General features: G+C 43.3%; 1 protein-coding gene across 3 annotated transcripts in view; it reads left to right on the top strand.

The window, feature by feature from the left end:
• Positions 1–23,527, top strand: part of ryr2a (ryanodine receptor 2a (cardiac)) — a 723,597-nt gene that overhangs the window by 471,990 nt on the left and 228,080 nt on the right. For all 3 annotated transcript variants that reach the window (XM_034193918.1, XM_034193917.1, XM_034193919.1), the window contains exons 69-73: positions 2,961–3,042; positions 5,937–6,067; positions 7,370–7,491; positions 7,948–8,140; positions 14,511–14,593. In XM_034193918.1, coding sequence (XP_034049809.1) covers positions 2,961–3,042; positions 5,937–6,067; positions 7,370–7,491; positions 7,948–8,140; positions 14,511–14,593 — 611 coding nt within the window. The remainder of the gene's footprint in view (positions 1–2,960; positions 3,043–5,936; positions 6,068–7,369; positions 7,492–7,947; positions 8,141–14,510; positions 14,594–23,527) is intronic.

The raw sequence follows: 23,527 nt of genomic DNA, 5'->3' as shown, positions 1-23,527 counted from the left end.
CAAGTTTGACTGTGGGTTTTGTAACCTAAGAAAAAAATGGATTAAAATCCAAAAAGTCCACCTGTCAACCCCACTGAAGTCCTTAGTCTGGGTCTCATTAACATAAGATCACTGTCCTCAAAATCATTGTTGATTAATGATCTAATTATGGATCATCACTTAGATACGATTGGGTTATGTGAAACCTGGCTTAAACCTACAGCTGTCCTCTCCTTAAATGAGGCCTGCCCACTGGCATATACATTTAGTCACATCCCTCATGATGCGAAGCAAGGCGGGGGTGTTGGTCTTATTTATAAATCTAGGTTTAGTCTGTTGGCTGTTGGAGGTCACAAATATAATTCCTTTGAACATGTGATTCTCTGCGCTGCCCATGATGCTACGTATTGCCAAGGTCAGAAAAATAAATATCAGCCATATTACTTTGTCACTGTATATAAGCCCCCTGACCTATACTCTGAATTCTTAGATGAATTTTGTGAGTTCATCTCTAACTTGTCGACTTGTGCAGAGAACATTCTGATTATTGGTGACTTCAACATTAATAAACATAAGCCTTCTGATCACCTCTGCAAATCATTTATGGAAATTATGGATGCATTAGGATTTCAGCAATGCATTCAGGCTTTGATGCACATTAATGGATTTAGTTCTTGCATGTGGCATTGTTGTCACAAATGTTGACATCATGCCTCTTACATCGGTGGTCTCTGATCACTCACTTATTAGATTTACAGTTTCACTGCTGTGTTTAGTGGAACAACAACAACCTTATTTATCACTACGGCAATGCACCAACACCAGAACTATGACTGAACATGAAGCTAGACTGCCTGATATCCTAGCTTCACATTTGGAAAATGCCTAGTCAGTAGACAGTCTTGTGGATAGTTTAAACTCAGTGCTCAAAATGACACTCGACATGATTGCGCCACCTATATTAACCCCCCCCCCCCCCCCCCCAAAAAAAAACAAAAAAACACAGTCACCTTGGTTCAGTGATTACTTGCGTGACATCAAGCATAAGGCTAGAGATCTGGAACGGAAGTGGTGTAGTTCAGAGTTAGAAGTATTCCGTCTCGTGTGGCATGATGCTATCTTAGACTATAAGCATTTCACTACTGCCTACAAAGCGGACCTATTACTCTGATTTGATCAACTTAAAACAAAAGAAACTCAAATTTCTTGTTTGACACGGTGGCAGCACTTATTCATGGCCAACCACCTATAAGTCGCTCTCCTTTTACAGCACAAGATTTCTTGGATTACTTCGAGAAGAAAATAGATGACATTAGGTTAAACATATCCCAGCATGCCTTAACCCAGCCACTACACCCTGCTATTGAGGTCGATGCCACTACTGAGGTATTACCTAGATTCACAGAATTTAATAGTATCTCACTAGGAGTGCTGAAGTAACACATGATGTCTACAAAAAGGACAGCCTACTTCTTTGATCCCATATCAACAAAATTCTTTAAGGACTTATGGCCCACTCTTGGGCCAACTGTGCTGGAAACTATTAATCTCTCATTAACCTCTGGATCTGTTCCTAAATGTTTCACATCTGCAGTGATTAAACCATTACTTAATAAATCTAATCTTGATTGAAAAACTACAAGTTTGATGTATAGCAATTTCCTACTTTTAAACTCTGATAAGACTGAAATGGTGGTTCCTGGTCCAGTGAGACATCGACATCAATTTGACCAGCTAACGCTTATCCTAGGTCCGTGTGTCATACGTCACACTGACAAAGTGATAGTGTGACTGACAAAAAATTACCATGGGGTTATTTTTGATCCTACGTTGTCCTTTGACCTCCACATTAGTGATATTATGAGAACTGCTTTCTTCCACCTGCAAAATATAGTGAAGATTCATCCCATCCTGTCTATGGCTGATGCCGAGACCCTGATTCATGCATTTGTCTCTTCTACATTGAACTACTGCAATGTTCTATTCTCTGGTTTACCACAGTCCAGCATTAGGGATCTCCAATTGGTTCAAAATACTGCTGCCAGAGGTTTGACAGGAAGCAGAACGTTTGACCACATTACACCTAATTTGGCATCTCTTCACTGGCTTCCTGTCCCTGTGAGATCAGATTTTAAGGTTCTGTTACTAACCTATAAAATTGTTATAAAATTGGACTTAGCTGACCTAATTAAACCTTACGTACCGGCCCGGGCTCTGCATTCTCAGGGTGCAGGACTCCTTTGTGTCCCTAGACTGAAAACAAGTCTGCGGGCCCCTGTTCTGTGGAATGATCTCCCTGCATCAATAAAACAGTCAGATTCGGTAGAGACTTTCAAGTCCAGACTTAAGACGCACTTACTTACCCTTTCGTATGGCTAGCGTACTGGCATAGTATGTTACTATGTTTTTTACCCTTTTAAATTAATTTATTAGGAAACGAAGCGGGCCGTGGCCTCAACTTTATCTAAATTCTGAGTCTTTTTGTGACGCTTCGGGCTACTGGACGGCGAGCACCTTAGCATTTCTTCTGTTTTTCTTGTTGCTTAATGCTGACAAATTATACTCTATTTGTTGTCTTTCCAATGCCTGATTCTGTTTTTTTTTTCTCTCTGTTTGAGGTGCGGATCCATCCAGAGATGGGAGTGGTGTCTACTTTTGCAACCCTCCCTTCCTGTGCACCGCCAAAATTTCCTGTGTATTCGTTTTGTCAATTGTTTTTTCAATTATGCCAGTAACATGGCCCAAGCAGAGGGTCGCCGCTTTGAGTCTGGTCTGCTTGAGGTTTCTTCCTTAAATCATCAGAGGAAATTTTTCCTTAGCACTGTCTCCTGTGGGCTTGCTCTGGGGGTTGGTAAGGTTAGACCTAACTTGTGTGAAGCACCTTGAGGCAACTTTGTTGTGATTTGGTGCTATATAAATGAAATAAATTGTAAATTGAGTAATGATCCAGAAATGTGAAATGTCTTGTCTGTCTGTTCTAGTGGATGATGTCCAGGTTTCCTGCTACAGAATCCTCAACAGCTTGTACTTTCTGGGAACCAACAAAAGCATCCACGTAGACAGGTACAACTTCCTCACAGTGTATGAAACAACCAACACAAGTCCAACATGCAATTACAGGATTACTGATATTAGTAGTAGTATATTAATACTCAATAACGTGTGTATGAATGACTGAGACCAAAGTGCCTGCATCTTGTATTGAAACCTTTTAGCTCCAAAGATGACATTTTGCTGAGCGACAAATGATCCTGAAGAGAAACTGGAGATCTGTGTGGTTCAGAGTTGGCTCTGGGAAATGCTACACATTTTCAATGGGTGACAGGTCTGGACTGCAGGCAGGCCAGTCTAGTACCCGCACTCTTTTACTATGAAGCCGCACTTTTGTAACACGTGCAGAATGTGGCTTGGCATTGTCTTGCTGAAATAAGCAGGGACGTCCCTGAAAAAGACGTTGCTTGGATGGCAGCTTATGTTGCTCCAAAACCTGGATGTACCTTTCAGCATTGATGGAGCCATCACAGATGTGTTAGTGCCCATGCAGTGGGCACTAGCACACCCCCATACCATCATAGATGCTGGCTTTTGAACTTTGCGCTGATAACAGTGTGGATCTTTTGTCCGGAGGACACAACATCCATGATTTCCAAAAACAATTTGAAATGTGGACTCATCAGACCACAGCACACTTTTCCACTTTGCGTCTGTCCATTTCAAATGAGCTTGGGCCCATTTTCTGGATGTTTCTGGGTGTTGTTGATGTATGGCTTTCGCTTTGCATGGTAGAGTTTTAACTTGCACTTGTAGATGTAGCGACGAACTTTGTTAACTGACAATGGTTTTCTGAAGTGTTCCTGAGCCCACGTGGTAAGATCCTTTACAGTACACAATGATGTCGGTTTTTAATGCAGTGCCACCTGAGGGATTGAAGGTCACGGGCATTCAGTGTTGGCTTTCGGCGTTGCCGCTTATGTGTAGAAAGTTCTCCAGATTCTCTGAATCTTCTGATTATATTATGGACTGTAGATGATGGAATCCCTAAATTCTGTGCAATTGAACGTTGAGAAACATTGTTCTTAAACAGTTGTTCACAAAGTGGTGATCCTCGCCCCATCTTTGCTTGTGAATGGCTGTGCCTTTTGGGGATGCTCCTTTTATACCCAATCATGACACTCACAATTAGTGTACTCAGTTCCCAAATGCTTATTGAGTGTTGTTAGAAGGAAAGGTGATGTAACACAGTGGTAAACATACCACTGTCCCAGCTTTTTTGAAACGTGTTGCAGGCATCCATTTCAAAATGAGCAAATATTTGCAAAAAAAATAATGTTTATCAGTTTGAACATTAAATATCTTGTCTTTGTGGTGTATTCAATTGAATATAGGTTGAAGAGGATTTGCAAATCATTGTATTCTGTTTTTAGTTACATTTCACACAACATCCCAACTTTATTGGAATTGGGGCTGTATATTGTCGCACCTCGACTATCGGGGGACACACTTACATGACATCTGTGTTGCGGGGACACACACACACACACCGCATACTCATGTGCCATTTGTGTTGCTTGGTAACGGCCCACCCGTGGGGAACTTTGAAAAGGCAGGGCCATTCGCGCAGCCAACTCAAAAGTGGTCTGCCTGCTCTCCACTTTTGTGCTGACTACGCAATTGGCCCTGCCTTTTCTGAGTGCCCTGCATGTAGTTTTGGATGTTTGTGGGTGGCACCTGGACTTCTGCCGAGAGTGGGTAGAATGACCACTCGTCCTGCATTCACTGTCATTCGGCTGCTGGTGTGAAGGCTGCTTCAATCGTGCTATTCAGCCAGGATTCAACGTAGCAGATGATTTTGTGCAGCCTCTTGGCCGCGGCACAATATGTCCGACCTGTGTTTGATTTGCCGTGCAAATGTTGTGAGCACCATCAGATGGCACCTCATCTTGCCCGCCATTCAAATGGGTTTCCAGAGCAAGCGGCACGCAAATGTAGTGTGCATGTGCTGTGCCCAAATGGATGTGGCAACTGCTGTATGAGGTGTTTGAGTGCAGCTCCGATTGTTCACAAGTGCCGTTTGAATCCTCCTTCCTGTGCCATTCAGCCTCATCCGTGATATATGTGAAGGGGCCCTAACAGAGTGTGTACTAATGTGATCGCTGGCCACCAGCCCTTTGCTTCACTAACAGTCCCAAAATTTTGGTATGAGACTGAGTCCCACTTCATTATTAGTAACATAATTTAAGATGGAGGGAAATTTAGTTCAGTACACAACTAATATGTTAATCATATGAAAGGAAAAACAGATGGGTCTTTAGTCTGGATATGAATGATTTCACAGAATCAGACTGTTTTATCTCAGCAGATGTTCCACACAACAGATAAGAAAATTTTTGGCCTGCTGACTTCTTTTTGACCTTTGGAAGGCACAGTAGTCCTGCCTCCTGAACACGTACCGGGATGTAAGGTTTAATTGGATCAGCCAGATATGAAGGCTCTAGTCCATGAAGGATTTGTTTATTAGTATCAAAAATTTAAAATTTGACCTCGCATGAACAAAAAGCCAGTATTTGTGTGTAAGCAGACTATGATGTCCAACAACTTGTTGGGGATCCCACAAATTCTCAGGAAATCCCAGAAAACAGTACAGTCAAGTGAAGCAAACATGCTGCAAAAGCCAACATGTTCTGCCAAAAGGTACAGAATTCTGCTAATTCACTTTTTTTGGTTTTATTGCTGTATTTCTCTCCGTTAGCACACAACATCCTCATCCTAGTGAAGCAGCAGGGGGTCTCCATCTTTCTCCTCCTGGTTCCTGTGTGTCTGAGTGTGGTTTTGACAAGATAAATTTATCTGTGATGTTTTTACATTTTATCTGATTCTTTGATGTAGTTTAGATGTGCCAGTTGTTGCATGCAGAATGTACCTTGAAGCATGTGACACATGTTTTGCCTCCTCTGCAGACAGCGTCCAGCATTAGGAAAGTGTTTAGCTGCCTTCTCTGCAGCCTTCCCCGTTGCCTTCCTGGAGACTCACATCAACAAGTTCAACAGCTTCTCCATCTACAACAGCCAAGGACCTAAAGACAGAGCTGGTACGCAGCGCTCCCACTCTCATGCCGGTGCTCGGACCTGCAGTGGTCTGAGCTGAGCATCTTAACCCTCTGGGGCTGACGCCGTCGTATACGACGGCTGAGTACAAGTTTTACTAAATTATAAATAACTTTTTAATGATATGAGACAGAAGCATACTTTTTTACTTTTACACATGAACTTCACTGACAAAATGTTGTCAGGAACTGTGGTGTTGTGGCACAACAGGCAGGTGGACACTCATGCACGACACAGGTGAGAGTATTAGAAGAAGGTTTAATCAAAAACAGGCGGTACACAGGATGACTATCAGACAGGTGTAGGTACAGATGGTCGTGAGGCGGAAGTGTGGTCAGTCAACAAGTGGAGTTTCATTACTGGGAAACAGGTTCACAGGAGGTGGCAAAAACGAGGTCTGAAAACAAGCAAGGTTCAGGCACGGAGAAGCAGGTTAACAGGCTGAGACAATAAGCGTAGTCAAAAACAAGCGCGGGTCGAGAACGGCAAGAACACAGACTATGGCAGAACGAAGGTGGGCTTGGAATGAGGCAGGATGCACAATGAACTAGCACTGGATTACGGAACACACGGGGTTTAAATACTGAGGGAAATCAGGGTGTGATTTGGAGCAGGTGCAGGGAGGAAGGCGTGGCCGGATGAGACAGAAGACAAGAGACAGAAGACAAGAGTGGAGTGACAGGTGGGCGTGTCAGACAAAAGCAGCAATAACAGAAATGTGACAGTGACAAGACAAATCCCAAAGACCTAAAAAATAAACATACCTATAATCAAATCGTGAGAGGAACCCAGAGTGACAAATGAAAGAAGATCAACAGAAAAATAAAAGGCTGGGTCTAAACTAGAAGAGAACTTAACATGTGGCTGAAGAATAACAGATAAACACCAGAGACTAACATGATGAAAACAGAATAACTGAACAACCAGAAAATAAAAGAAAAAGACTAAACTAGAACAGAACTCATCATGTGGCTGAAGAATAACATAATAGAACTATAACCAATGACTTAAGCGGAAAAAACAACATCAATAATCGGGACTGGACAAAAGGACAGAGAGGGAAGCAGACCAAGACAGTGGGGCAAAACATGACAAATGTTACTCCACCTACATCCCACCCACTGACTGTAAAGACATAAACAATGTTCTTCAGCTCACTTGTTAGTGGTCATCATGTTATGGCTGGTCATGTGTGTTTGTGTAGATATATTTGTTTAAAGACAGTCACAATAGTTTGAATTAATCCATTTCTATCAATCAATTCACTTCTCCTTTCTTGGTTGTAGGTCTTCAAGGTGAGGTTGGTGATGTTTGCCCCCTGATCCCAAACTTAGTCAAGTTTTTGGAGGAGATCACGGAGTTAGCAGAGTCTGGCGTCAGATACACTCAGATGCCCCACATCATGGAGGTACAACAGGTTCTAACGTCCACTGCAGAACTGGAACAGTGGTTCGCTATCATTTCATGTTTCTGAAGGACTTTACGCACCAAGTGACATGCAAATAAATGACATCAAATTAATGAGAACCTGTCAGGTCCATTTTAGTGCCATGGCCTGTGGTTATTTGCAGATTTAATGTGGTAAAATGTGGCATCATTATAGTGGCAGCTCACACAGACACAACTGATCCAGAGTACAACAAGAAACTCTCCACATGTCAGTGTGCATGAAATGTTCAGACAAATAATACCAACAAATTATAGAACACACAGGTGGTTTGGTTTCACACAGCAAGTCCATCTTTGATGGCCACCATGTGAAGTGCACAGTATTTCCTCTCTGATTTCCTGCGGCTTTTAGTGGGATGTTGTTCTGTAAACGTGCTCAGCCTGTTTATTGATTATGTTCTGCACCTCTTCTCAGGTGGTGTTGCCAATGTTGTGCAGCTACATGTCTCATTGGTGGGAACACGGACCAGAGAACAACCCCGACAGGGCTGACAGCTGCTGCACCTCCGTCACGTCTGAACATATGAATGCTCTCCTGGGGAATATTCTGAAGATTATCTACAACAACCTGGGAATAGATGAGGGAGCCTGGATGAAGAGACTGGCTGGTATGTGGACGTTATACACACACACACACACACACACACACACACACACACACACACACACACACACACACACACACACACACACACACACACCACTGTGTGTGTTGTTTTTTGGCCAACACAAAAACTTTTTTTCAATCAGAAATAGTGGTTGTGTGAAGCCATTTATTGTCAAACAGCTGTGTTTACTTTTTTTAAATGGTAAATGGACTGCATTTATATAGTGCTTTTCCATCTGCATCAGACGCTCAAAGCACTTTAGAGTTATGCCTCACATTCACCCCGATGTCAGGGTGCTGCCATACGAGGCGCTCACTACACACCGGGAGCAATAGGGGATTAAAGCCCTTGCCCAAGGGCCCTTAGTGATTTTCCAGTCAGGCGGGGATTTGAACCCATGATCTTCTGGACTCAAGCCCAACACCTTAACCACTGGACCATCACCTCCCCTTTTTAAATCATAATGACACCAGAAACTACCCAAATGACCTGATCAAAAGTTTACATACCCCTGTTCTTAATACAGTTGTATGTAAAAGTTTGGGCACCCTTGATAATTTTCATAATTTTCTTTTTTAAATCATTGGTTGTCTGGATCAGAAATTTCAGTTAAATTTATCATGTAGCAGACAAATGAAATGAAGTTTTGAGGATTTACAGAAAGTGCAATAATTATTTAAACAAAATTAGGCAGGTGCATAAATTTGGGCACCCCAACAGAAAAAAATTCTAGCAATATTTAGTAGATCTTCCTTTTGCAGAAATAACAGCCTCTAAACTTTTCCTATAGCTTCCAATGAGAGTCTGGATTGTCGTTGGAGGTATTTTGGACCATTCTTCTTTACAAAACATCTCAGGTTTGTTGGTTTCTGAGCATGGACAGCCGGCTTAAAATCACACCACAGATTTTCAGTAATATTCAGGTCTGGGGACTGAGATGGTCATTCCAGAACGTTGTACTTGTTCCTCTGCATGAATAGTAGATAGTAGTAGTAGTAGTAGTAGTAGATTTTGAGCAGTGTTTAGGGTCGTTGTCTTGTTGAAAGATCCAGCCTCGGCGCAACTTCAACTTTGTCACTGATTTATGAACATTGTTCTGAAGAATCTGCTGATATTGACTGGAATCTATGTGACCCTCAACTTTAACAAGATTCCCACGACCTGCACTGGCCACACAGCCACACAGCATGATGGAACCACCTCCGAATTTTACTGTAGGTAGCAAGTGTTTTTCCTGGAATGCTGTGTTCTTTTTCTGCCATGCATAACCCTTTAGTCCCCCCCATGTCCAAATAATTCAATTTTAGTTTCATCAGTCCACAGCACCTTATTCCAAAATGAAGCTGGCTTGTTCAGATGTGCTTTAGCATACCTCAAGTGACTCTGTTTGTGGCGTGTATACAGAAAAGTCTTCCTATGCATTACACCATCATACAGCATCTCCTTGTGCAAAGTGCGCTGTATAGTTGAGAATTGCACAGAGACACTATCTGCAGCAAGATCATGTTGTAGGTCTTTGGATCAGGTCTGTGGGTTGATTATGACTGTTCTCACCATCCTTGGCTTCAGCTTATCTGGAATTCTTCTTGGCCTGCCACTTCAGGCCTTAACTAGTACTGTGCCTGCGGTCTTCCATTTCCTCACAGTGGAAACTGACAGCTAAAATCTCTGAAATAGCTTTTTGTATGCTTCCCCTAAACCATGATGTTGAACAGACTTTGTTTTCAGGTCATTTGAGAGGTGTTTAGAGGCTCCCATGTTGCCACTCATTAGAAGAGATGCAAAGAGGAGAAACATTTGCAAATGGCCACCTTAAATAACCTTTCTCATGATTGGATTCACCTGTGTAAGGAGGTCAAGGGTCAATGAGCTTACCAAACCAAATTTGTGTTCCAATAATTCATGCTAAATGTATTCAGATCAATAAAATGACAAGGGTGCCCAAATTTATGCACCTGCCCAATTTTGAAACGCAAAAATGAGACCTGATTGAGTGCGCGAGAGATAGAGCCCTTGCTGTGGACAGCTGTCAAACTGCCGCAACCCGCTGCAGGCATCACCCTCACAATGAGCACGATCGTGGACCAGGAACAAGCAGGTAAACATTACACAACAAGACAACCCTAAGGGCCCCTTCACACATAACACAAAGTTGGGTGACAGAAGCAGAAACCGGTCGAAAAAGGACGGAACAAAAACGAACTGGCGAGCCTTGAAAAATTCCAGCCGCTGTCAGGAGGGACAGATGGTTGGACAGGTGTGAAGGATCCCACAATGACTGTTTCATGCACGCTGTGTGCACATGAACAAATTGTGAACACGTTAGAGATGTGAGACCACATCTCGCTCACACAGCAGCAGAAGGAATTACATGTGCAAATGTACATAAATCAAGGAAAATGTCTAAGGAAAAATTAATGAGAGAGCACAGAGACAATCATGTTACTGGAAATGAGTCTGTCCTCACTATAATAAAATAAAGAAAAAGAATAAATAACAAAAAAGAAAAAGAAAACCAATTTACTGTGACTGTTTTGGCACTCTGGCAAAACGGTTTTCTTCGGGATTAATAAAGTTCCCCTGATTATTCTTATGATGTGTAATTGATCCCTGATAGCGTGATGGTCTGTGTTGGAAATGATGGATCAAATGGATTGCATTTTGTCTGGTAAAATATTTCATTCCTGGTATAAAGAGCAGCCAATACAAAAATTAACATCCCTCTGTCCCCTGTAATTAATGAACTGATATGACTGAATTAATCATGAACACATCAACCGGCTCTGCGTGTCCAGCTGTCAAGTGTGCGGTGCACCAAAGGACACCACCTCATGTAGACTATCACTCACGTGGTGAACATGACATTTGGATCATCAGCTGAGCGGTCATACAATCAGACGGATATATTCATATGGAGCAACCTTGCTGATCACGTCTGCAGTGCGCAGTGAAGCGCTGCTGAAGGCGTTATGTGTTTTTATTTCTTACCACCTCAGGAAAACATGCCGACACGTGTGCATCGCAATGCATACATGTTGGCATGTCAGCATCACAGTGCACACATGTCGGCAAGTTGTACACCTTGCCAGTGGCCTGCCTGCTCTCCATTCTTGTGCTGGCAGCGTGAATGACCTTGCCTTTTCTAAGAGCCCTGCATCCCTGTGTCCTGCTGTGAAGGCTACCTTGATCGCGCCTTTTGGCCATGGTTTGACATTACTGATAATTGCAGCTCCTGTGTACGACATGCCGTGTGACTGTTGTGAACACGATCAGATGACAGTGCAACCTCATCTTGCCCGTCATTCAAATGGGTTTCCGACATGGGCTGCACACGAATATAGCGTGCATGTGCTGTGCCTGAATGGATGTGGTGACTGCTGTACGAGGTGTTCGAGTGTGGCTCTGGTTTTCCAACGAGTGCCATTTGACTTCTCCTTTGTGCGCCATTCTGCCTCAGTCGTCTTTTGAGTGAAGGGGCCATAACCTAGGACACAGAAATTGGAACTCTTCAGGAGTGAAACATATCAGACCCTGAGGACCCGAAAGACAAGACAGGTGCCACACATGGCTGAAAGGCAACCATACTTGGCAGGAAAACAGAGGAAGAGACGAGGAAGGAATGCTCATTCACACACTCACAGACACCCCAAGAACATGCACACCCAGGGACTGAAGTGCACAGAAAGGGATTGCACATTCCCACACACCTCCCACAAGACAGACTAACCACACACACACACACACACACACACACACACACACACACACACACACACACACACACACACACACACACACACACACACACACACACACACACACGCAGGACAAGGAAGTAGGAGGCATGCAACCATCACCTTTGCCAATGCACCTACATACACGCAGGGCCTAGGGACCACGGAAGGAACAGGACAGGTGAACAGAGATATAAAAGGGACACGGGGCACAAACCACATAAAAGGAACACCAAAAACCAAGTTCCAACAGAAACACGGCAGCACCCGGTTTGGCCAACCCCTTGTTTGTTGTTGAAGAAGTTGAAGTCAGTACCTCACGATTCTGTCTTTCACTATGATTATTGCTTCCAATATGGCTTTGTTGTCAGTGTCATTTTGGAATGTGACCAGTCAGGACCATAATTCAGTTTGGATGCTTTCAAAACAGCAAGTCTGATTCTTCTAAGGCCTGTTTTCCAGTGATAATCACCCACATAGTACAGGGTGGTAAGGAATAGTATAAGTATGGATAGACTGATGAAGGTTTTACTTGGTGCTCTGAGTCTCACCATGTTGTGTTTCAAAATACTGCTGTTGGGTCTCCTTGGACTGGGTTTTCAAGAATGCATAGTCTTGTGGGTGCTCAGGCTCAAGCATTTAGATCCAGGGGAGGCCACACTGGTCTGTCACAAAAACACCTACAATCCTGCTTTTTTGAATTGTTATTTGAATCTGGTCCACTTGTACCCTAGGACATTCCAGGGCATTGCAGGAGCAGTACCTCTTGGGTATACCTGATGTAGTACTTTGTAACTGCCTGGATGTGAGCACCAATTCATGAAACTGCCATCTGTTATCTCTGTATACAGTGCGCCCAGAAAATATTCCCAGCACTTCACTTTTTCCACATTTTGTTATGTTCCAGCCTTTTTCTAAAATGGAGCAAATGGAGTAAAACACCCCATAATGACAACATGAATTTTTTTTAAATTGAAAATATAAAAACCAGTAAATCACATATGCATAAGTATTCACACCCTTTGCTCGATAGGTTGTTAATGCACCTTTTGGCAGCAATTACAGCCTCAAGTCTTCTTGAATATGATGCCACAACCTTGGTGCACCTATGTTTGGGCAGTTTTCCTCTTTGCAGCACCTCTCAAGCTCCATCAGGTTGGATGGGAAGCGTCGGTGCACAGAATGTTCAATCAGATCCATGTCTGGGCTCTGGCTGGGTCACTCAAGGACATTCACAGAGTTGTCCTGAAGCCACTCCTTTGATATTTTGGCTGTGTGCTTAGGGTCATTGTCCTGCTGAAAGATGAACCGTCGCCCCAGTCTGAGGTTGAGCGCTCTGGAGCAGGTTTTCATCCAGGGATGTCTCTGTACATTGTTGTGTTCATCTTTCCCTCAATCCTGGCTAGTCTCCCAGTTCCTGCTGCTGAAAACCATCCCCACAGCATGATGTTGCCACCACCATGCTTCACGGTAGGGATGGTGCCTGGTTTCCTCCAAACATGACACCTTGCATTTACACCAAAGAGTTCAATATTTGTCTCATCAGACCAGAGAATTTTGTTTCTCATGGTCTGACAGTCCTTCAGGTGCCTTTTGGCAAACTCCAGGTGGGCTGCCATGTACCTTCTACTAAGGAGTGGCTTCTGTCTGGCCAGTCTAATATACAGGTCTGATTGGTGGATTGCTGTAGAGATGGTTTTCCTTCTGGAAGGTTCTCCTCTCTCCACAGATGAATGATGGAGCTCTGACAGAGTGATCATTGGGTTCTTTGTCACATCCCCGACTAAGGCTCTTCTCCCCCAGTCGCTCAGTTTAGACATGCGTCCAGCTCAAGGAAGAGTCTTAGTGGATCTGAACTTAATCCATTTACTGATGGAGGTCCTTGTGATGATTGGGACCTTCAAAGCAGCAGAAATGCTTCTGTACCCTTCCCCAGATTTGTACCTTGAGACTATCCTGTCTCAGAGCTCTTCACGCAATTCCTTTGACTTCATGCTTGGTTTGTGCTCTGACTGTCAACTGTCGGACCTTATATGTAGACAGGTGTCTGTCTTTCACAATCATGTCCACTCAACTGGATTTACCCCAGGTGGACTCTAATTAAGCTGTAGAAACATCTCAGGGATGATCAGTGGAAACAGGAAACACCTGAGATCAATTTTGAGTTTCAAGGCAAAGGCTGTGAATATTTATGTACATGTGATGCTTTAGTTTTTAAAATTATTTTTAATAAATTTGCAAAAATCTAAAAAAAAACCCAACCTTTTTTCATATTGTCATTATGGGATATTGTGTGTACAATTTTCACAGGGAAAAAATTAATTAGATCCATTTTTGAATAAGGTTGTAATATAACAAAATGTGGAAAAAGTGCAGTGCTGTGAATACTTTCCACATGCACTGTATTGTAATATCAAAATATCAAATGTCATCACCAACTATCAAGTCCACAAATGTGCTGTGCTTTGGTACAGGACATCAGGCTGCTTAACTTGTTTCAAGGGGGCAGCAATGCTGAATTAATACCAAATTAATTTTCTAATTTCTCAAATAGAAACATAATGCAACAAACAAAATGTAAATGAAATTTCATTCTTCTGCGACTGAGCATTGTGTTACTTGTTCCTGTTCCCTAGTGTTCTCTCAGCCAATCATCAGCAAGGCCAACTCCCAGCTGCTGAATACCCACTTCCTACCTTTGATGGAGAAACTCAAGAAGGTGAGTTTCTGTTTGTTTTTGTGTTCTGATTGTGTCTTTGTGTGTTTGTCTGTCTGTGGGCTGTGACTCCCCAACAAGAAGAGAAATGGGAACATTTGTATTTGCAAGAAAAATGTGAAGTCTAATTGAGCTGAGAACAGAATTTGGAGTTAATCTTTTGTTTTGAACATTTTGAGACATCCTCATAAAAACTGAGACTTGCGTGTGTGTTTGTGTGTGTGTGTGTGTGTGTGTGTGTGTGGTACTAATCTGGCCACATTTTAAACATGTTTAACAATGTACATACTGACATTTTCACGTTTTAAATAGTGTCTTTATCCTGTCATAAAATAAAAAACTGAGTTTCAGAGATTCACAGTATTCACAGATCTTCTTAAGTAATAGTCCAGACAATGTCCAGATGATGGATCACACCTACTTTATGTTCATTCTAAATACAGGAACTAAACACAAAGCTTAAGACATTCAGACATGGCTAATTTATTATCCTTAAATGAAATAGTTTAAATGTGATGAAGGTGGTACATGAGAATAGTAGCTGATCTGTGAGTCTCCTTGTAAAAAATACTGTCTATTCTGTCTGGATTCTACTTTCTATCATCAGTTACCAGAAAGGGGTCGACTGATTCTCGGCCTGGCCAATTATTGGCACCGATAATTAGCATTTTTGCAGTTCCTTCTGTGTCTGTAGCTGTTGTCACATTCAGAAATTAACAGTTTATTTTAAAGTTTTTTTAGATTATGTCTCTCACAGTGGACATGCACCAAAGTTGAAAATTTCAGACCCCTCCATGATTTTTAATTGGGAGAACTTGCAAAACCGCAGGGTGTTCAAATACTTATTTTCCTCACTGTGTATATATATATATATATATATATATATATATATATATATATATATATATATATATATATATATATATATATATATATATATATAACATTAAACAATAAAACTAATACAACCCCAATTCCAATGAAGTAAAATGTAAATAAAAACAGAATGCAAAGATTTGCAAATCCTCTTCAACCTATATTCAATTGAATACACCACAAAGACAAGATATTTAATGTTCAAACTGATAAACTTTATTGTTTTTGTGCAAATATTTGCTCATTTTGAAATGGATGCCTGCAACACGTTTCAAAAAAGCAAGGACAGTGGTATGTTTACCACTGTGTTACATCACCTTTCCTTCTAACAACACTCAATAAGTGTTTGGGAACTGAGGACACTAATTGTTGAAGATTTGTAGGTGGAATTCTTTCCCATTCTTGCTTGATGTACAACATCAGTTGTTCAACAGTCCAGGGTCTCCGTTGTCGTATTTTGTGCTTCATAATGCGTCACACATTTTCAATGGGCGACAGGTCTGGACTGCAGGCAGGCCAGTCTAGTACCCACACTCTTTTACTACGAAGTCACGCTGTTGTAACACATGCAGACTGTGACTTGGCATTGTCTTGTTGAAATAAGCAGGGACATCCCTGAAAAAGACATTGCTTGGATGGCAGCATGTGTTGCTCTAAAACCTGGATGTACCGTTAAGAATTGATGGTGCCATCACAGATGTGTAAGTTGCCCATACCATGGGCGCTAACAGACCCCCATACCATCACAGATGCTGGCTTTAGAACTTTGCACTGGTAACAATCTGGATGGTCTTTTTCCTTTTTTGTCTGGAGGACATGAGATCAATGATTTCCAAAAACAGTTTGAAATGTGGACTCATCAGACCACAGCACACTTTTCCACTTTGCATCTGTCCATTTCAAATGAGCTCGGACCCAGAGAAGGCGGCGGCATTTCTGGATGTTGTTGATGTAGGGCTTTCACTTTGCTTGGTAGAGTTTTAACTTGCACTTCTAGATGTAGTGATGAACTGTGTTGACTGACAGTGGTTTTCTGAAGTATTCCTCAGCCCACAGGGTAAGATCCTTTACACAATGATGTCGGGTTTTAATGCAGTGCCGCCTGAGGGATCATCAGTTTGCTGATTATCTGTTATTGAAGCTAAGTTTTTTGGTTAGCTGTGCCCACCACTGCTGAGAGACCAGTTAATGGCCTTTGAAGGTGTTTTGAGTTAATTAGCTGATTAGAGTGTGCCACCAGGCGTCTTAAATACTGAACCTTTTCACAATATTCTAATTTTCATTTTCATTAGTTGTCAGTTATAATCATCAAAATTAAAAGAAATAAGCACTTGAAATATATCAGTCTGTGTGTAATGAATATATACATTATAAAAGTCTTACCTTTTGAATGGAATTACTGAAATAAATCAACTTTTTCATGATATTCTAATTATATGATCAGCACCTGCACATAATTATTCACATTCTTTGTCATGAAGCTCTAAATTGAGCTCAGGCACATCCTGTTTCCTCTGCTCATCCTTGAGATGTTTCTACAGCTTCTTTTCAGTCCACCTGGGGTAAATTCAGCTGATTGGACATGATTTAGAAAGACACACACCTGTCTACATATAAGAGCCCACAGTTGACAGTGAATGTCAGAGCACAAACCAAGAATGAAGTCAAAGGAATTGTCTGTATACCCCCAAGACACGATTATCTTGAGGCACAAATGTGGGGAAGGGTACAGAAACATTTCTGCTGCTTTGAAGGTCCCAGTGAGCACAGTGGCCTCCATCATCTGTAAATGTAAGAAGTTCAGATCCATCAGGACCCTTCCTAGAGCTGGTTGCCTGTCTAAACTGAGCGATTAGGGGAGAAGGACCTTAGTCTGGGAGGTGACCAAGAACCCAGTTGTTCCTCTGTCAGACCTCCAGCATACCTCTGTGGAAAGAGGAAAACCTTCCAGAAGGACAACCATCTCTGCAGCAATCCAACAATCAGGCCTGTATAGTAGAGTGGCCTGATGGAAGCCACTCCTTCGTAAAAGGCACATGGAAGCCCACCTGGAGTTTGCCAAAAGGCACCTGAAGGACTCTCAGACCATGAGCAACAAAATTCTCTGGTGAGATGAGACAAAGATTGAACTCTTTGGTGTGAATGCCAGGTGTCCTATTTAGAGGAAACCAGGCACCATCCCTACAGTGAAGCATGGTGGTTGCAGCATCATGCTGTGGGGATGTTTATCAGCAACAAGAACTGGGAGACTAATCAGGATTCAGGGAAAGATGGATGCAGCAATGCACAGAGACATCCTGGGTGAAAACCTGTTCCAGAGTGCTCTTGACCTCAGACTGGGGTGACAGTTCAAGATACCAAAGGACTGGCTTCAGGACAACTCTGTGAATGTCCTTGAGTGCCCCAGCTAGACCGGAAAGTCACTACGGGCCCTTGGGCAAGATCCCTAATCCCCTAGGTGTGTCACCAGGTGGGCACCTTGTATGGCAGCAGCCTGACATTGGGGTAAATGTAAGGCATTGATGTGTAAAGTGCTTTGAATGTCTGATACATATAAATGCGCTATATAAATGCAGTCCATTTACCATTTATTCACCATATAGCATTGACAACCCCATTTAATGTACAACCCCTGGCAAAAATTATGGAATCACCGGCCTCAGAGGATGTTCATTCAGTTGTTTAATTTTGTAGAAAAAAAGCAGATCACAGACATGACACAAAACTAAAGTCATTTCAAATGGCAACTTTCTGGCTCTAAGAAACACTATAAGAAATCAAGGAAAAAAGATTGTGGCAGTCAGTAACGGTTACTTTTTTAGACCAAGCAGAGGAAAAAATATGGAATCACTCAATTCTGAGGAAAAAATTATGGAATCACCCTGTAAATTTTCATCCCCCAAATTAACACCTGCATCATATCAGATCTGCTCGTTAGTCTGCATCTAAAAAGGAGTGAACACACCTTGGAGAGCTGTTGCACCAAGTGGACTGACATGAATCATGGCTCCAACACGAGAGATGTCAGTTGAAACAAAGGAGAGGATTATCAAACTCTTAAAAGAGAGCAAATCATCACGCAATGTTGCAAAAGATGTTGGTTGTTTACAGTCAGCTGTGTCTAAACTCTGGACCAAATACAAACAACATGGGTAGGTTGTTAAAGGCAAACATACTGGTAGACCAAGGAAGACATCAAAGCGTCAAGACAGAAAACTTAAAGCAATATGTCTCAAAAATCGAAAAATGTACAACAAAACAAATGAGGAACGAATGGGAGGAGACTGGAGTCAACGTCTGTGACCGAACTGTAAGAAACCGCCTAAAGGAAATGGGATTTACATACAGAAAAGCTAAACGAAAGGCATCATTAACACCTAAACAGAAAAAACAAGGTTACAATGGGCTAAGGAAAAGCAATTGCGGACTGTGGATGACTGGATGAAAGTCATATTCAGTGATGAATCTCGAATCTGCATTGGTCAAGGTGATGATGCTGGAACTTTTGTTTGGTGCCAATGAGATTTATAAAGATGACTGCCTGAAGAGAACATGTAAATTTCCACAGTCATTGATGATATGGGGCTGCATGTCAGGTAAAGGCACTGGGGAGATGGCTGTCATTACATCATCAATAAATGCACAAGTTTATGTTGATATTTTGGACAATTGAAAGGATGTTTGGGGATGATGAAATCATTTTTCAAGATGATAATGCATCTTGCCATAGAGCAAAAACTGCAAAAACATTCCTTGCAAAAAGACACATAGGGTCAATGTCATGGCATAGGGTCAGTGTCAATGAGCAGATCTGATTTGATGCAGGTGTTAATTTGGGGGATGAAAATTTACAGGGTGATTCCATAATTTTTTCCTCAGAATTGAGTGATTCCATATTTTTTTCCTCTGCTTGGTCTAAAAAAGTAACCGTTACTGACTGCCACAATCTTTTTTTCTTGATTTCTTATAGTGTTTCTTAAAGCCAGAAAGTTGCCATTTGAAATGACTAGTTTTGTGTCATGTCTGTGATCTGCTTTTTTTCTACAAAATTAAACAACTGAATGAACATCCTCTGAGGCCGGTGATTCCATAATTTTTGCCAGGGGTTGTATTTTTTACATAATATTTGAATCAAACATGCCCCAATCACTCTCATATTTGAAAGTGAGGTGCAGACTGGCACTCATGATCACCTGACAAAGTTTGATCCTGATCTGATCCTGGCTTTGGATTTCATGGACATTTGAGGTTAATATTGAAAAGCCCATTTGGTGTGCATTTTGCATTTGATCACTCAGACATTCCCCTTTTGTTGTTCCAGAAGCGGTTCCTGGAGCCATATGACTGTCATTGATTTGCCGTTGTTATGTAACTTGACCTGGAAATGTCATTTCTCACCATGACTTGGGTTCTCGCAAGGCTGGAAAGTCATGTCTATGAGTACTTGAGAATTGTATAGACCTTATCAAGCTGACCTACCAACCCCCTTTCTAAGTGTAGCAGGATGAAGGTCCCGGGTCCTGATTGAAAAGATGTTCCTGCTAGCTTGTCTAACGGGGAATTCCCCTTTGGCTGACCTGGTAGAGGAATGGTCTTTTGTGCGAGCCGTCTGGGGTTCGATCCCACTACCGTGCCGGCACAACGTGGGGAGCAGGTTCTAAGCTAATGCTAAATTGGCATAGAGCATGGTGCCAGAGGCTGCTCCCAAACGTGGGATCTCATCGCATCTCAATGGACAACTACCGCCTGCCTCAAGCTGGGTAGCCCCCTGGCTAATAAGGTGCTGTCCCACCATGTTCTGCCTTCCTAATTGGATGGAGGTGGATTAGGAGCAAACTGAATGCCAGGCTGCAAATGTTACACGTCTCAACAAGAAAAGAAATGAAATCAGCTGGAAGCTGGAATATATGAACAATGATGCCAGGCATTTCTGAGAAACTTCAGGACATCAGGAGTACTAGGACAACAGCTTTTATCAACAATGAGGTCATGCGATTGAATGTTGACGTAACCCTCCTTCAAGAAACACAGCTCAGGCTTGAGTACTCTTAAAAAGAAAGAGTACACAGTCTACTGACAATGGAAAGAATCTGATGAATCCAGAGTGCATGGTGTCTGCTTTGGAGTGAGGAACACCCACATGAGAATGGTAGAACTAGGCAAAAGGACCTCACAGAGACTGCTGACTTTCCGCCTCAGTATCAATGAGTGTCTTATTACTCTTGTCAGGATGTATGGCCCAACACTGTTCCCAACTTCAGACACACAAGACGTGATCTATGAGAATCTTGCATCCATCAACAAGAAAACCCCAAACAAGGAGCAACTTGTTCTTCTGGGCAATTTCAATGCCAGAGTGGGTGCTGATCATGACTCATTACTCTACTGTTTAGGCCAGTTTGCTGGAGGCAAAATGAATGATAATGGATAGAGATTGCTTGAGCTGTGCACGTACCATCAGCTCTGTATCTCCAACTAGTATGACCTGCACACTCATGCCTGCCACAGGGCTGATTGTGACAGACTAGTCATTGTAATGTTGCAAGATTGGGTTGCAACCAAAGAAGTTCCACCTCACTAACAGACAGTTGAACCCTCACATTGACACAAGCAACATGTCTCAACCAGACTATGCATAGCAGTTTGCAGTGGCTTTTGAGAAATCACAGTCTTGAGACTCTACCACAGACAAGTGGGAAACACTGTGGTACATTATGTACCGCACCACACTCACCAAAGTTTGGGAAGCAGACTCCAATGTCTTATGACTGGTTCATGGCCGAGTTTGCCATGAAGTGTCCCATCTCTGAAGCCAAGCTTGCTGTCCTTATAGAATACAAGCAGTCACCCAACGAGAAGAACGTACAGATTCTTAGGGCTGTTTGAAGCAGTGATCGGCAGACTGCACAGCATGGTGCCATTGAGTACCATTCTGAGATCAATGAAAACATACAACTAATGGCCATTAGTAAAAACATCAATGAAATGTATGATGGCATGAAGAAGGCACTCTGTTCTACCTAGAGCAAGAGAGCTCCCCCTCAACCCCCAAATCCTCCTCTGGGCAAGTTGTTACTGACAAAGGTCAACAGATGGAGAGATGGGTAGAACACTTTTCCAACCTTTACTCTACAATGTGTGTCCCTCACAGCCCTTGGTGCCACTGGGTGTCTCACAACCATGGTTGACAGAAAAAAAAAGGCAACAGTAGAGCTCAGCAAAGTGATTGACAGCTTTGTGTTATGTGTCGGACGCAGCTCGGAGAACCGACCAGCGTTTGAAGGACCCAGTATGAAATAAGCAGAGCACGGTACAAAGGCTAACTGAATTTAATACATAACAGTGATAACAACAAAAGGTGCGGCCTGGCGTGGTGCGCTCCCAGCAGCGCTAACGGTCCGGAGCCAGAAGTTGTTTCGGACCCAAGGACCCCGCCGACACCCCCCAGGTGGCCGCAACAACCGAGTCTGTGAAAGAAGGAACCATTATGTGAGTCCACACTCTACACACAGAACACTTAAAGGTGTACAAACAGCAAACACTTCCTGGCTTGATTACTGATCAGCTTCCCAACCTGCAGGCATGGAACATCCGGTTCACAAAACTCCACTGCAGTGGAAGCTGATACATGACTAACAAACAGCTCAATACAATAAGGTGTGAGGGACACCACATTTACTGACTGTATAACTGTTAGTCACAAAATCTAACGTACCTCAGGAAGTGTGCTGACGAGCGTGAGACCTCACCCCCTCCTCTTTCACAGACTGTGCATCAAACCTGGACGTTCTCAGCATCCGCTGCTGATGAGATGGCTCCCGAGACGACGATCTCACCCGTCTGGTCACAAGGTCGAGTCTCTGGCAAATACACACTGTGCACTCCAGTCTTAAATGCCAACATGTTCCAATCCATCCAGATGCACCACAGCTGTGAGTCCTGACGAGTCGCAGGTGATCAGGGTGAGGTCCTGACAGCCTCAGCAACACAGCCACTCAGTCCCAAACGCAAGCCACCTGGGAGGAAAACCAAAAAACAGAAACAAACCGGCAGCCAGGCCCCCCCCCAGCCATATAACAGTACCCCACCCTCACGGGAAGCCTCCCGGCGACCACACACACCTGGCCCAGGAGAAACACCCCCCTCCAGGGACTATGGCTGGAAACCGCGTCTGCGTTCATCCTCCAACAGACTGGTTGAACTGGCTGCATCTTTGCCCTTGTTTCTGACAGTCTCTTAGCACAGGTGTGGCCAGGAGTTCTTACACCTGTGCGGTCAGCCCTTATCCAAACATGTGTGATTAGTCATAAAACAAAACAACCAAAACACCCCCCCCTCCCCAGGGGACCGTCCCATCAAACCCCAGGGAAGGGGAGAAAGGAAAAACAACCCAAACCCAAGCCTACAAACAAAAATACTAAAACACCCCCCCCCCCCCCCCCCAGAGGACCGTTCCATCAAACCCTAGGGAAGGGGAGAAAAGAAAAACAACCCAAACTTGAGCTCACAAACAAAAATGCCAAAATACCCCCCCTCCCCCCCCCCCCCAGAGGACCGTTCCATCAAACCCTAGGGAAGGGGAGAAAAGAAAAACCCAAATTTGAGCTCACAAACAAAAATGCCAAAATACCCCCCCGCCTCCCCCCCAAACGACACGTAGGGACCAACACCCCCCAGAGGGCCACCCGCCAGCTCCAGGAGTAATAACCACGGCCGAGGTCCCTCTGGGATCCAACGTCACCCACGGGGACTACCAGCGCCTCCCAGAGGACCACTCGTCAACCCCAGGAGATGCCTCCCCTCATGACTAATGGACCCAGCCCCGGCCGTCCACGGCTAGATGGACCCAACGCCCTTTCCCCCCCAGAGGACACCACAGTCAAACCCTGAGGGCGGAAACTGGGGGGGGGGGGAAACAAAAAAAAAACCCAAACCCCCCCCCTCCCCTCCCGGGTGCAGAGGCCACCTGGGAAACGCCCAGCACAACCTAACTGCACCCCTCCAGCAATGCCGACACTACGGCACACCCGGCTGGAGTCAGAGGAGAAGAGAGGGCATAAC

Source organism: Thalassophryne amazonica, chromosome 18, assembly GCF_902500255.1.
Source record: "Thalassophryne amazonica chromosome 18, fThaAma1.1, whole genome shotgun sequence".
NCBI lineage: Eukaryota > Metazoa > Chordata > Actinopteri > Batrachoidiformes > Batrachoididae > Thalassophryne > Thalassophryne amazonica.
This window is presented reverse-complemented; position numbering and strand designations above follow the sequence as displayed.